The following is a 15,616-nucleotide window of genomic DNA, read 5'->3' as shown; positions in this document are numbered from 1 at the left end:
ATTCAGAACATTTTCAACCTTTGGGGAATTCACAACCTATATCTATTCACTGAAAGATTCATTACAGAATGTGCTTGTTTTTCCTTGAGACTGGGCTCAGACGAACAGTCATTGAGGAACACATTCCTCTTAGACTGGGGAATGTGGCTGATGTAAATGCATTTCTCCTAACCCTCAAAGAAAATAAGATTCACCACGGTGGTTCTAGTTGCCCCAGCATGACCAAGACAACAGTGGTATAATGAGTTACTCCATCTGTTCAGCGGAAAATACAAGATTTGGAAAAATCATAGAATCATAGATTATCAGGGTTGGAAGGGACCTCAGGAAGTCATCTAGTCCAACCCCCTGCTCAAAGCAGGACCAATCCCCAACTAAATCATCCCAGCCAAGGCTTTGTCAAGCCTGACCTTAAAAACCTCGAAGGAAGGAGATTCCACCACCTCCCTAGGTAACACAGGCTAGTGCTTCACCACCCTCCTAGTGAAAAAGTTTTTCCTAATATCCAACCTATCCAATATCAACTGCAACTTGAGACCATCACTCGTTGTTCTGTCATCTGCTACCACGGAGAAGAGTCTAGATCCATCCTCTTTGGAACCCCCTTTCAGGTAGTTGAAAACAGCTATCAAATCCCCCCTCATTCTTCTCTTCCGCAGACCAAACAATCCCACTTCCCTCAGCCTCTCCTCCTAAGTCATGTGTTCCAGTCCCCCTAACCATTTTTGTTGCCCTCTGCTGGACTCTTTTTCCAATTTTTCCACATCCTTCTTGTAGTGTGGGGCCCAAAACTGGACACATTACTCCAGATGAGGCCTCACCAATGTCGAATAGAGGGGAACGATCACGTCCCCTGATCTGTTGGCAGTACCCCCACTTATACGGCCCAAAATGCCGTTAGCCTTCTAGGCAACAAGGGCACACTGTTGGCTCATATCCAGCTTCTTGTCCACTGTAACCCCTAGGTCCTTTTCTACAGAACTGCTGCCTAGCCATTCGGTTCCTAGTCTGTAGCAGTGCACAGGATTCTTCCGTCCTAAGTGCAGGACTCTGCACTTGTCCTTGTTGAACCTCATCAGATTTCTTTTGGCCCAATCCTCTAATTTGTCTAGGGCCCTCTATATCCTATCCCTACCCTCCAGCATATCTGCCACTCCTCCCAGTTTAGTATCATCCGCAAATTTGCTGAGAGTGTAATCCACACCATCCTCCAGATCATTTATGAAGATATTGAACAAAACCGGCCCCAGGACCGACCCTTGGAGCACTCCACTTGATACCGGCTGCCAACTAGACATGGAGCCATTGATCACTACCCGTTGAACCCAACAATCTAGCCAACTTTCTATCCTCCTTATAGTTCATTCATCCAGCCCATACTTCTTTAACTTGCTGGCAAGAATACTGTGGGAGACCGTGTCAAAAGCTTTGCTAAAGTCAAGGAACAACACGTCCACTGCTTTCCCCTCATCCACAGAGCCAGTTATCTCGTCATAGAAAGCAGTTAGGTTAGTCAGGCATGACTTGCCCTTGGTGAATCCATGCTGACTGTTCCTGATCACTTTCCTCTCCTCTAAGTGCTTCAGAATTAATTCCTTGAGGACCTGCTCCATGATTTTTCCAGGGACTGAGGTCAGGCTGACTGGCCTGTAGTTCCCAGGATCCTCCTCCTTCCCTTTTTTAAAGATTGGGCACTACATTAGCTTTTTTCCAGTCGTCCAGGACCTCCCCCGATTGCCATAAGTTTTCATGCTCCAGTGAAGTGCAGTGAATTCTTATTAATGCTCAAAAACCATCTACCAAAACAGCTACAATTTCAAATGGAAGAGATATGTTATCTGGGCAACTAATAGGAGTATTGATCCAGTTTCTGTCTCTATGCAACTGGTTTTGTAATACTTGATACACTTAAGGACAATGAGCTTGTCTCTCTCTCCTCCATTAAAGTCCACTTAGCGGAAACAGCAGCATTCCATACTTACACTGATGGTAAATCCATAATGCACAAATAATCTGGCAAAAAAAGCTTTCTAAAAGGTTTATTGAATCTGTAGCCCCCAATTTGGGATCCTGTCCCTCCGTGGAATTTAAACTTCGTTTTAATATGACTGCTGTGTCTGCTGTTTGCACCACTAGTGAGCTGTTCTTTGTTTCATCCCTCTGTGAAGACAGCCTTTATAATAGCAGTCATTTCTGACAGCAGTGTCCACGAGCTCCAGCTGGACCCCCCTGATACAGCCTTTCATAAAAAATAAGGTGGTTCTTAGATCAAACCATAACTTCCTTCCAAAGGTGGTTTCAGAATTTCATATAAATCAAAGCATAAATTTACCTATTTTTCCCCCAAAACTATTACAAGTAAAGGAGAATCTAGATTACGTTCCTTAGATGCGAAGAGAGAGCTCTCATTCTACTAGGACAGAACTAAGAGCTTTAGGTCTTCTCCCAAATTATTTATTTCATATGCTGGCTCTTCAAGGGGTCAGGCCATTTCAGCACAATCCCCCTGTAGTTGGGTCAGGCAGTGTATTGAAGAGTGTTACCAAGCAGCTTCACTCTCTCCTCCTGCTCCTCTTGAGCACATTCCACTAGAGCAGTTGTGACATCTGTAGCATTCACTAAGCATATTCCCCTTATTGATACATGAAAGGCTGCCTGCTACATGGAACTCCATGCATACTTTTACAAGACATTATGCACTGGCTAGGAGATCCAGGTGTGATGCACAGTTCGGCAGGGCAGTACTTCAGTCATTGTTTAGGTAGGACTATGCTCCCTCCTTCCAGTTTATGATACTGCTTGCCAAACTAACCCAAGAATGGGAATATGTAGAGGATTATCGAAGAAGAAATGAACGTTACTTACATGTAGCAGGAGTTCTTCAAGATGGACTCTGCATATTCACTTTCCCGATCCACCTTCCCTCCTCTTGCAGAGTCCTAATTTAGGGTTAGTTCATATTCGACTTTAGTGATTGGAAGTAACTGAGGTGGCAATGGGTGCCATGCCCCTTCTATGACCAAGCCAAGGGCAGGGGAAGGAAGGGCGGCACTACAACTAGAAGATTCCACCATCCCAGATGCTCTTGGTCAATGCATCCCAAAGAATGTGAATGTTCAAAGTCCATCCTGAAGAACACTGGTTACAAGTAAGTAACCATCAGTTATTTTCATTGGGTTGCGAAGTGCATGCTGGCATATTTAGGATAGAGAAGGTTATGGGGGCTCTCTGGATCCTCATCTTGAAACGTAATTCCTGAATGATCTTTATATTTTTTTCAAGAGTAGGGATTGGTCCTTGTTGCTCAGTGAGCTGAGTGCTGGTTGATCACCAGCTTGCTGCCCTCCACTTCAATGTTGATAGTATTTTTGTGATTCTGTATGTACATACAGTACTGGAGATATGTGCTTTGAAATCTTTCAGGATTAAAGGTGCGAGATAAATGTAACTGTGATCTAATTATTAATAGAAGAGTTAATTGACGCCTGTGAATGGTCAGAGAAATCGGCTCAAGGGATCTGGACTGATGCACTTTGCCATTTGATATGACTCTGAAAGGGATGATGCAGCCTGAGTGATGCAACAGTTTTTGGAATATATCACACTAATAGCATATCGAGGAGAATTGTGTCTCAATAGGACCTGAACCTGCAGTTCTCCTACTGAAGTCAAAAGGGGGTTTGCTGGCACGTGGAGTAAAAGCCAAAGGTTTTGGCTGCAAAGAATTGGCACAATAGAACAGCTTTCAAAATTTTGCTAAGTGAATCTGTGTATCTCTCTCAACCTCATCCATTTAGATATATTAAGTTTTGAGTGATAACTGTCCCTGTCACTAGCCGTTCAAGACCTTTTGATAAACTAATGTTGGCAGACCTTGTTAAGCATTAATGTATCCATTTCCCTTGCCACGGTGTAGAACATCTCCTGAAATCGGCACTACAGATGAAGGTTAATCTCGGAGCAGTGGCTAACAAGCAAGCCTTTGGCACATTGGATGAGGTAGAGTAGGGACAGGGAGCTTGAGGCAGTTCAGAGGCATGGGGTTTGAGGGATCCCCAGGTTTATGGAGAGGCAAACTTCTATATTCTTTGGTCTAAGCGGGATTCCTGCTCTTCCCAGGGAGCAGTCTTGTGGATGCTCTGCAAATGCAAATTCTTAGATTTTTTTCTGTGGTCTGCACAGAAGTAACCTACAGGAGACAGTACATAGTTTGATGTGTATTTTGTGTAATTACCCTAATCTAGCTAATGTAAAATGTAGCTAGTACTACTTGTGAAAAGTGTATATTTATAAGGAATCATCTTCTGAAAGATGCAATTAAATCTAAAGCATATAATAAACCAAGGTAGGTAATGGGACTCAGTGTTTAGAAGTAAAACGTCAGTTGGACTTTTACCGTTGACTTGAGGTCTGGTAGAATTGTGTCCTTATCCACAGTAGGGCTGGGGGAAAAAACCTCTTTTCCTAAAAAAACTTAGTTTGGCTACTCAAAAGATCAAATAAACAGAAGGTATAGAGCCACATAAACTGCTTCTGTGTCTAAAAAGACTGTGGGTTATGGGCTTCGATTTTTTTTTTCATGGTTTATATCTCTATACCTTGAGTAAGTAAGTAAACCTTAGCTTGTGGAATCTTAATAGTCATCTCACTGCTGAAGTCTAAAGGAAACCAAGAGGAAACTTAATAATATTAAAAGTTATTTTAAAGGGAGTTCACATGGGTTTGAAGGGTATTTTGCTTCTCACACAATATCCACCTTTGTAAATTCAGTGAACCTAGATTTAAATTTAGAGAACTTACACACATCTTTTACAGTCCTCAGTACATAAATCTAATAGGATTCCTAAAATGTCTGCCAGTAAGGTATTAATCTTTTACAGATAAAATTAAAATTCTGAAAGTCACTGGAACAAAAAGAATTCCCTCTAGAAAAGTAAAGGAAACTTGGAACTTTGTGGTAAGTGGCTGGTCGGTCCATGTTGTAATGAATAGAGAATAGTCTGTACAGTGTTTCATATCTGACCTGCTACAAGACTTGAACATTCAGAAATTAATTTTAATGTGTTATTTCATAGTCATTTAAATAGATGAAGAGAAGAATTAGATAAACACAGAACTAAAAAGCCATTTAAAAATGAAATCAGTAGCTTCAACAAATAATTTTTTCCCTTCTAGTCAAAAAAGCAATTATCAAAATTGTTCAGAATATGTTGCCAGTTACTCTGCTCCAAAACTGCTAACTTTCTCAGTTCTTCTTTTGCCTTTGCTGGGCTCTCTGTCACTGGAAACATCTTAAACCAATTTAAAGTGCTACACCTGAATAAACATGTTGTAAAAGTGTTTATGTATTGAAGTGGGTCAGTTCAAGGTATGGTATTTGGCTGGAACTTCTAATTTCTCTTTTTACAGCAAAAGGGCTGCCAGAAGGAGGAAGTCTGAGCTGAATTAATACATTTGTTACAGTGGAAGTAGAATGGAAACTGCTTTAACCACAAATCAAACTGCCTCTTTCATTTACGCCAGTGATAGAGTTTTTCTAAGAAATATAGACTCTGGCACAGAGCCACTGTAAGTTTGCATTCAAAAGGAAACCTATAGGCTTATTTGTTTAAGGTTTACTCCTATGATTATTTGTAAGGTCTTTTTCTGGTAAAATTAAGTTTAAGGGCATTATACCGTACATTTGTGAGGCAGATGCTCCTTTATTGTCCTTGTAGCTATTTAACAAACCTTTCCAATCTATTAGTACCATAGTTGAATGCCCTGATGCTGCCCACACCAGTGCATAGACTATTTCTTGACCAATACCTTCACATTTACAGGACCTCTGTGTCCCCCAGCCTTGCACAGCTGCACAGCTTCATGTGACACGGTCTCCTTTTCTGACGGTTGAAGGGCTCTGCATAATACACGTACACACAAAAGTGTTTATGCTGCCAAAGTCAATTCTGTTAAGAGCAAGGGTTTATTTGTTAAAATGTCACTGATGCAGTTTCAATGACTTGTTTTGCTTACTTTTCTTCTAGGGAGGGTCAGTTCCTCCAATACAGTGAGGTTACCACACAGTCCTGACTGAACAAATATTTTAAAGAAGTACGTACATCCCTTAGGAGAAGAACTGGAGTCAATCATGTACATATTTCAAACTCTTTTATATTTCCCTTGAAAGATTGAGTGCCCCTGTATATGTAGTGATGACTTCACATGAACTTGGAGTAATGCTTTACATTGTTTAAAGCGTAAATATATTGATTGCCTATGCTTCTCATTCCTATTGATTTGAGTTGGAGAAATAGAATTCCAGATTTAACATACTTGTGATGTAAAATAAGATGACTGCATCATGTTATCCTTTTCCAAGAGCATAGAAGTTAATGGAGTTGATTTATTTCTTTGTAATAGATCAGTACATATACCACTGAATTAATATATCAGGGTTTTGTGTAGAATGCGTGGACAATGTTTTCATGTAGTGGGAGTCTGTGAAGTTATTGAAACTTTTGTAAATAGATCTATTGAGTTCTTTGCCTTTTAGATTACATTCTACAAAATAAGGTTAAGGTTTCTAATATTATAACTTCAGGGTCATGGGTAAAATCCTTTCCCCAGTGAAGACAATGGCAAAACTCCCATTGACGTCATTTGCGCCAGGATTTCACCATATATTTATCTGGCAACCAGAAAGAGCAAAATTGCATATGGTATTAATTGTATGTCTGCATTATTTTATAGGTCGCAGTATCAATGTTAAATCAGCCGGTCTTATAGGAAGACATGGGCCTCAATCAAAGCAGCCATTCATGGTTGCATTCTTCAAGGCGAGTGAAGTGCTTTTTCGATCTGTCCGAGCAGCCAACAATAAAAAGAAAAATCAGAACCGCAACAAATCCAGTAGCCATCAGGATTCTTCCAGGATGCCCAGTGTTGCAGGTAAGATGAAGCCATAGTACCATCTATGCAGTAGGCATCTGAGAGTGCAACTATAAGGTGGCACATTTCAAAAGTTAGGTACTGTGAAATAAATTTGTGCATTCTCACATTCAGTGGTCCAAATGAATAATGCAGTGATGATTCAGCAGCCTCAGTCTTCTTGGCTGGTGAATTATTCACTGCGAACTTTGGCTGGGAAAAGCTGAAAGATCCAACTCAGATTAAGGAAACGGTCAGTAATGAGATTGAAAATGTGTAATCAACCACAGCTACCAGTACACGTCTTGCTGAGTTAAATGTGTACTGTGCTATGTGAACTTTTAATATACTAGCGGGTGATTGGGTAATTCAGCACACTTTTTCAATGTTTGTGCCAGTGCAGGTGAGCCATCCGACTAAAATTCCTTCTAGCAAATAGCCGTGTACCTGCTATGCAGATAATTAAAGGATTTCTTATTCCAAATGTGGCGAATTTGAACCTTTTGATAAGTCACTTGAATGTTTTTTGTATGAAAACTATTTTCCATGTCTCATCTTTCAGAGAAGAAAAAGCAATCTATTGCGATGAGTGCAATCCATTTGTTGTTTTAGACAACTGAGATTTCTCCTGGTGTTATAAATCCACATGGTATCCCTAAATGCTAGTATGCCTTGTGCAATTTGATCTCTTTCTTACTTGAAAAGTGTTGAAAAACTCACATAGTCAGACACTAATGCATACGAGGATGCTCAAGGTGATTGTTTGTTCCATTAGGTGTCTGGAATTAATTATGGTCTATACATTATTTCCTGGTATGTTTCCAGTTAGAGGAGTATGAAGAACTTGTTTGAAATTCAAGATCTCCCCCTTTTGGACAAACCTTGTCTTTCTTTTTGGGGACAGGACCTGCACATCCAAATATGTATCTTTTAGAGGATACTGTAGCAGAGTATAGTATTAGTGGATCAAGAATTTATCTTGAAAGCTGTTGCCAGCCTCTCAAACGTGTCCATTATGTAAGTAAATTAGTGCCCCGGAATGCAGTTTTGTGACCAGAATTCAGTCATAGGGTGGCATTCATGTATTTGCAGAGATTAGTATGTCCCATTTAGACCCTCAAAATAGCAGGTTAAGTGGGTCTTAAGCAGTGTATAAGCCTTGTGCTGGCCCTCTGCTCAGGGATGGATTTCACTTTCACTTGATTTCATGATCACTTGGGACTGGCTGTCCAAGTGTTTCTGTCAGAGGCTATGGAGATTTACCAGGTGATCTACTGGATCCCAAACCTGCTTTTAAGGTATAAATAAATGTCAACACCCATAAAATGCCACACACGAAAAAGGAAAAAAAGCTCAGTCAGTAGTAGCTATTATTAATACCTGTCATGGTGGTGGTGGATTTTATTTTTATGTAAAATATAACTAAAATGCTGTGCTGTCTGCTGGAGCAGGGCTTCTTCCTCTTTGCTCCACTCTACACTGAGGAACTGGAGCAGAAATTATCCTGTGAGGCAGGCAGCAGAGAGATAACATGCACCTTTTCATTGTGCTCAGGGATTGAGAACCCTACAGTCCAGCCTTTGAAAAGCCTCCTGTCCATATATTCAAAAGCACTTGCAAGGTGTTAAGACTTAGTGGTGCTTTACTTATAATTGCTCTCTTGCCTGTCCCTTTTGGGTATTGTAAAGTTCTTTCATTTACTGTTCAAATGATCTCAGGAACAACTCACCTGCAAGACCACTTTATAGCCCAAGAAAGAATCACGCAGAGGAACAATTATCAATATATAAAACAGACTGGACAGTTTTAAATTATTACTGGTGGAAGAAAAAAAACTACTTATTGTTGCTTTACATCAGAAAACCCCATTTGATTGTTTTAAAGCACATTTGCTAAGAAAAGAAGAGTAATTAAATGCTTTTAAAATTTCAAAAAGGGGCAATCCATTGAGGTTTAAAAATCTATTAAGCGTGTTTTAAACCAGCTGAGAAATTCAGATCTGGTATTAGCAGGTGTAACTCACTGTGTCAAGTCAATGGAGTTTTGCCTGCTTACACCAGGTCTGAATCTGTCAAAATCCATTGACTTTAATAGAAGGAGTTGTACCTGTTTATACCAGATCTTTGTTTGTATCTGTGTGTGTAATTGCAAGATGGTCAGGAATGGCTCTAAGGAACTGTTCCTTCACAGTAAATAATATTGATATAGAAAGATGCATTTTCCTCTTAGAATAAAATGGCTTTGAGTAAGGTGACATAAATAGAAGTTTTGAAAAGAAACCTGCTCAGATACATTCAACCAGAAAGACTCCAAAGAAGCAATCACTGATTTCCAGGGTGAATAGTACTTCATACATAAATTATATATAAAACTCATTGTTGCATATTTTCCACAACATTTTTACTGATTCTGATAATCATAATTCAGTCACGTAAGCCTGTTTGGTAGTTCTGTTCCCCAGTAATTATGTATTTTATTCCCATGCTTTTCTCTCAAGAAACTAATTTTAAAATAAGAGGTAGGTAAAGAACTGTTCAGAATTTTAGTGGTAAAAAATTCAAATTGTTTTGGGAGGTTTATCAATGATTTTTGACCAACATCACCAAATTTTATGAATGTGCCATCATTTTGTAATTGTTTTAGTAACTTTGTGAAAGCTCCTCTAAAAGCTGGGTATAGTACATTTTGTAATGATTCATAAAAGCCATTCATCTGTAGACAGCACTATTCCCTTTAAATCAACCAGGCTTCAGTGTTGGAGATGTCACTGTGATGTTACAGAGGCCGTTTGAATAATATGTAAAGACAAATTCCTAAACTCCAAAATCTTATAATTAAGGCTTTCCTGGCACTTTTAGAAAGAGCAGTGGTGTTTGCCCAATGTCCTGATCAAATTACAATTTGGGTAGTTATATTCTGCTATTACAATCTACTTATATTTTTCCTGCCACCTAAATTTAGCATGTACTACTTCTTCATTTCAAGTGTTGTACTGCACTGTTAAAAATAGTCATGTTCCACCCTAGAGATGCTTGCATTTCAGCGGTTAGTGAAATGATTCCTACATATTAACAATGACTGCACTTATTTGACTGTTGGTTAACTGATGGCTAGTGATATCCCCCACACTTATATGCTGTGAGTTGCTCCTGTGCTTATCCCATGACCCATATTTCCCGAATTTCAGGTCTGTTCAGAACTCTTTTGAAAAACGGTGCTGTAATTATATTTAGCCATCTATATTTCATGTTGCAAAGTGCCTTGGGATTCCTCCAAGTTGAAAGGGTCTGTGTGAGCATGAGGGAGTTTTCTAAGTCTGAAAGTAGTCTTGGAGTTTGTTTGCATATTTTCACAGTATAGCTGAAGAGCTTTTAGTTTGCATCTCAAGAACTTTCTTTCAAGTATTAAATGGTGCGGCTGAAAAGAGAAAATCAAGTAATGGGGCTCCGCAAAACAAAACTGTCCTGAGAGGTAAGCCATGGTACCTACTTTCACCATGGCAAACCAAGCTGCTCTTACATTGTCTTGCTTGCATCTTCTCTGAGCAGTTTCCACATCATACATTACTGTGTAACTGCACACCAGTCCCTTTGCTTAGGGTGTTATTAAGTATCAGTTATAAGAGTTGAACAAAATCAACTTTTCAAGATCTGTAATAGCTATTGCAGTAGTTACTATCTGCAAATGAAGATACCAGTCGGTGCAAGCTTAGTGACTGATTCTATTCAGCTGCTCTAAGGTGTAAGAAGGGGGAGAGGAGAGCAAAATAAACCACTAGCCTTCTTGTGTCCTTGCACAGTGGCAGAATGTAGTCACAATCCCTGGGTTCCTCTGCCCATTTACCAACCACTGGAGCTGGGAGGTTCACAAGGAGGAGTATGCTGCATCCCCTGCAGGGATACAGAAGAAGGCACACTCTCCCAGTGTGCAGGGGTGCAGCAGTTCTGCACAGCCCCTACCAATGGCCAGTATCTAAAAGGTACAGTAAACTTCTGTAAACTGAATAGAAAACCTAATAGTTCTGCCCACTATGCTCATCCTTGCCCGTGCGTAGGCAATGGAATTTGCAGATTATAGTAGCCTAACTATTGATGTTTATTAGAGAGACAAGGTGGGTGAGGTAATATCATTTATTGGGCCAACTTCTGTTGGTGAAAGGGACAAGCATTTGAGCTACACGGAGCTCTTCTTCAGGCTGGAGAAGGACCTCGGGGAAGAGATCTGGGTCGCTTGAAATCTTGCCTCTTCACCAATAAAACTGGCCCAAGAAAAGATGTTACCTTACCCCTTGTCTCTCTAATATCCTCGGACAAATGTGGCTACAACAACACTGCAAATACCTAAGCTTATGTCAGTAGGCCAAATTCTACTCCAGTTTATATCCCATGCAACTCCATCAAAGTGAATGGCATTGTAAGTGGTGTAATTACAAAATTTGGTTCCGTATCTCTTTACCTGTTGTGAAACCCCTGGCCAAATGCCTCAGAGTCAAGTAGGTTTGGTGGGAAATGCTGTTCTGCATAAGCCACATGACATGCTCCTGTTATGGTTGCTGCCATTTGCATAGCACAGGGTTTAGTCTTATTTCTTTATCATTTTGCAGAAGACACTAGTTTGGGGACTTCCTTTCTTGACTTTAACCTGATCATTCTTTGATTCTTTTGATTTTGTTCTCACTAGAATTAAGTTCATTTCACTCTCTCACCAAGTCAAGAAAGACATTCCTACTTGCCATAGTTCACTGCCTTCTTTTCCCCCTTACAGCTAATTAAAATTGTGAAACTCCTTTTTGAAATACTCCCGCACATGCACGCAAACAAAATGCGAATAAGAACAAAACCTATATAATATAACAATCTGGCAAAAGTTTTCTTCTTGATGTTGACAGGTCTGTGCTTAACCTCCCTCTATTGAGTGAAAACTTTAGGGCACATGGCTTAAATACAATGCAAGAACACACTGCAGAAAGCAGAATGTATCCTCCAGGCCCTCCCTTCTGTTCCAAGCAGACGGGTGAAATTTGCAGTATTTCTTCAGTTCTTTCTCAGGTGCTACTTCCATTTTGGTCAAACTGCAGTTGTCTGGCTGATAAGGGACTAGAGGAAAAGTATTTTTTCTTTCTTTAACTTGTCCTCAAATCGACAAAAAACAAAAACAAATCAACCTTTTCCTCAAAAAGTGGTTCTGAAAAGGGGGAGGGAAATAGTAATTTGGCACAAAATGAAATCTATATTTTAATAATGTAAAGGCAATGATGCAAACTGACATCTACCCAGAAATTCAAAAGCAAGGCTGTGGTACTTTTCATTCCTGATGCTATGAGATAAGAATGGAAAAACATGCTTAACTGTGTATTTCCTGGATTTTATTGGTTGCTGTCACACTAATTAATTAAACATATGGTACTTTGTGATAGTAAATGCAGGCAGGTTCCTATGTCTCAACTTCCATCTCTTCTTTAGAAACCAAAATCGTCTCTGACTGCCAGTGAATATGCATAGGAATAAAAAATCTGATTCCTTTGCCCTACCCCCACAGCTCCTCCTGCCACATACAGATTTGGAACACAACTGCGGTCCCTGGATGGCTTAGGTACAAAGTTTAGTCAGTCATAATATCCCATGGTTTTGATGCCTGACAGAATAAGCATATGGACCTTGAAGCAACAGAATGTGAAACTGGATCCTTGGCACCAGATCCTGTTGTAAATGTCACCGTGGCTACTTTTATGTAATGTTACATTACACACAACATTTGTCTTATATAAAAGGCAGAATGTAGGGAAGGAATATGAATTTGCTTTAGTAGTTTAGCATTCTAAATAGGTGTGTGGTTAGGTAGGTTTCAGAAAGCTATATATCAAATGCATGTCTGCATATCAAGTATCCTGGGACTTTTTCACATCCACACAGCATTAATCTGTTTTTTTTTAAGTAGTTTTTGGGATTTTCAAGACTGTGAAGATATTTGAAGTGATGCCATACATATTTATTATGGAGCCTTCTTCCCACAGGCCTAGGGTCCCCTCCACAATCTTTTTGGTGCTGAAGGTTGTGTGTTAAACATGAAAAGTTCAAAAAATTAGAAATTGATTCCAGAGCTCAAGCTGATGGAGAACTTAATAAAGAATAATTTATTCACCAGTTTCCACCTGTTTTTCTGTTTGTGGACCATCTACAAATGGATTGTGACTTTCTCCTGCGTGTTTCTTTCTGAAATCATTGTCATATTTTTCACACATTTCATTTATACTATGGCTTTCTATTCTAAATTTAGTGCCTGAAATTTGAAATGACATATGGCGTTGTCTTTATTTCCTTGTTCAATGAGTAACTCATAATCTAGTTTCTTGTGTGGATTTTCATGGAACATGAATTTAAAATTCATTCTGAGAGTTTGAGCATGCAAGCTCAAAATTCATCTTCAAGGAGCATTAAAACTAGAAAAATATTCATAGAATGTTATCAAAGAAAACTTGTTTAAGATTCTGAACTAATATTAATCCTCAGTGTATTTGCATTATTAACCAAGGACACGCTCCTAGCTAGTGGTGAGCACGCCAGCCCAAAGTAGAAAAAAATTATTTAAAATTAAGCTGAAGTTAATGAGACTATTAAGCTGTTTAAAGCTAAGCACATACTTCAGCATTTTGGTGATCTGAGCTGGAGAGTACTGTGCAGAATCAAGCCCAGGTTCTAACCAGAACCTTTAATGGCTGTACCTATCTAACATACCTGAAGGACATAATGTTATGAGCTATTCCAGGCAACAGAAAGCCTAACCGTGTCATTCCATAGTACATTAAATAGAGCAGGCTGTCATTTGTCATCAGAAATTTTAAAAAAGGCCCCCTGCATTTCCCAAGAAAATGCATTGTTAACGACAGACACACAACCCCCCGCCCTGAAACCTCCAAAACTTTTGTTTTTTGAAAACCATTCTCAGTTTTTAAAAAAGTCAGTTTGGTAAATTTTGGGTTTTGAATAAAAATTTCAATTTTCAGAAAGTATTTTGGATTTTCAGTTGGGGGAGCGCGTGGTTATGAAATTTCTACCAAAATGAAAATGGCCCATGAAAATGTTTGGTTTTGATCAAAAAGCCATTTTTTGTCTTAAAACGTTTTTTCACCAAAACCATTCTTTTTTTTAACTGGCAGGAATACTGATCATCATCAGGAGACATAATCACTCTCCCAGATCCCAGGCAAACAGGAGAATGGGCTAAGTTGCAGCATCCCTTGAGGTGCTCCCACCTGTGGCCTCGCATTCCTATCCAACCGCTCAGATAGGGTGGTGATGGGATGGGACCAGGACTTCCCCACGTCTTTGTACTTCCCCAAGGAGAGATTATGATTGTCCCTGGCACAAGAGTGTAGAGAAGGTTCTGTGGGTCTTCCCATTTTAGCACACCTGTGCCAGGGCCAGAGACAATCAGGCTTTTAAAGTCCATCTGTTGTGCTACTTGTTTAATTCGTATTAACAGCTAAAGGTCATTAGTTAGGCGGATATTTTTTACAATGGTAGAAAAAGTAGCTGTACAAAATGTGCTAAGATTTAAATAACTGGAATTATGCTTTTTATATTTTTAATTTGAAATTGGGGTCTCTCCCACTCTTTGTCTGGCACTTGAGACCTGATCCAAAACCCAGTGCAAAGACTCCCACTGTCTTCAGTGAGTTTTAGATCATGCCCTTGATGTTTTTTTTCCAGCTTGCAAAATTACATCTACCTGCTACTTCGATAGCTAGCAGCTAGGCAGCATAAAAAGTTATTTCCCCTAATCCTGAATGCATCATTTCCTCTCCGTACGCAAACTATGCCAGCCTGAGATTGGGGATTCAGAACTTCAAAAAATGATATTGACTTTATGGACCAGCCCTAGCTGTAGAGTATTTCTGTTCCTTTGCTTTGTGCAAGTTTGCCAAGGAACTTAAAATAGCTGAATCTTGTCTTCCATAGCAGTGTGTCTGAACAGTGTCTTTTTCTTTTTGTAGATTACAACACAAGTGAACAAAAGCAAGCCTGTAAAAAACATGAACTTTATGTGAGTTTCCGTGACTTGGGATGGCAGGTATGGATACCAACGCTCTTTCCTATCAGTGCTAATTTCTATAATCTCTTTTACAATCTGCCATCTGTTGCAGAGGGATTTTCCCTGGTGGTAACTGGTGCTGCACTGAAGAGGCAAGAATTCTCAAAGTGCACTTGGTAATGATGTGTGATCCTATATGCAATCCTTTGATAGCAGTTATAGAGCGATTCATGTTTACAGCCCACTGAGCCCTGTGGGAAAATAGCCGATGAGTCTGTGAGAAATATCCCAGACATAAATAGTTGTATAGCCCTGATAAATTAATAGGTTTTACTAGGGATAGGCCCTAACCCTTACTCTAGATCTGAACACCCTGTGCACACTGGTGGTGGTGGGGTTTGAATCTGCATCAGAATACTGCCACTCAACCCTCTTTCAATATTTGATCAAACCAAAATCCCAGCTCTGAACACCCCTAAACTTCATAGCTGCTGGAACTAGGAGTGCTGGGGGTGCTGCCGCACCCCTGGGCTTGAAGTGGTTTCCATCATTTCCAGGGTTTACAGTTTGGTTGAATGGCTCTCAGAACCCCCATTATACAAATTGTTCCAGCGCCCCGGCTAAATTGTGGAGTATTTGAAATCCAGATCCAGATTTGGCTTGAGTCTCTTTCTAG

At 39.8% G+C, this 15,616-nt stretch overlaps 1 protein-coding gene across 1 annotated transcript in view; it reads left to right on the top strand.

Moving 5' to 3' along the window:
* BMP5 (bone morphogenetic protein 5) overlaps positions 1 to 15,616 on the top strand; it is a 72,570-nt gene that overhangs the window by 48,221 nt on the left and 8,733 nt on the right. Inside the window, exons 4-5 of the mRNA XM_007055070.4 lie at positions 6,733 to 6,930; positions 14,903 to 14,979. Coding sequence (XP_007055132.2) covers positions 6,733 to 6,930; positions 14,903 to 14,979 — 275 coding nt within the window. The remainder of the gene's footprint in view (positions 1 to 6,732; positions 6,931 to 14,902; positions 14,980 to 15,616) is intronic.

The sequence above is a fragment of the Chelonia mydas genome, chromosome 3 (genome assembly GCF_015237465.2).
Source record: "Chelonia mydas isolate rCheMyd1 chromosome 3, rCheMyd1.pri.v2, whole genome shotgun sequence".
In the NCBI taxonomy this organism is placed as follows: Eukaryota; Metazoa; Chordata; order Testudines; family Cheloniidae; genus Chelonia; species Chelonia mydas.
Note: the sequence above shows the minus strand (reverse complement) of the source record. Positions and strands in the feature narration are given on the sequence as shown.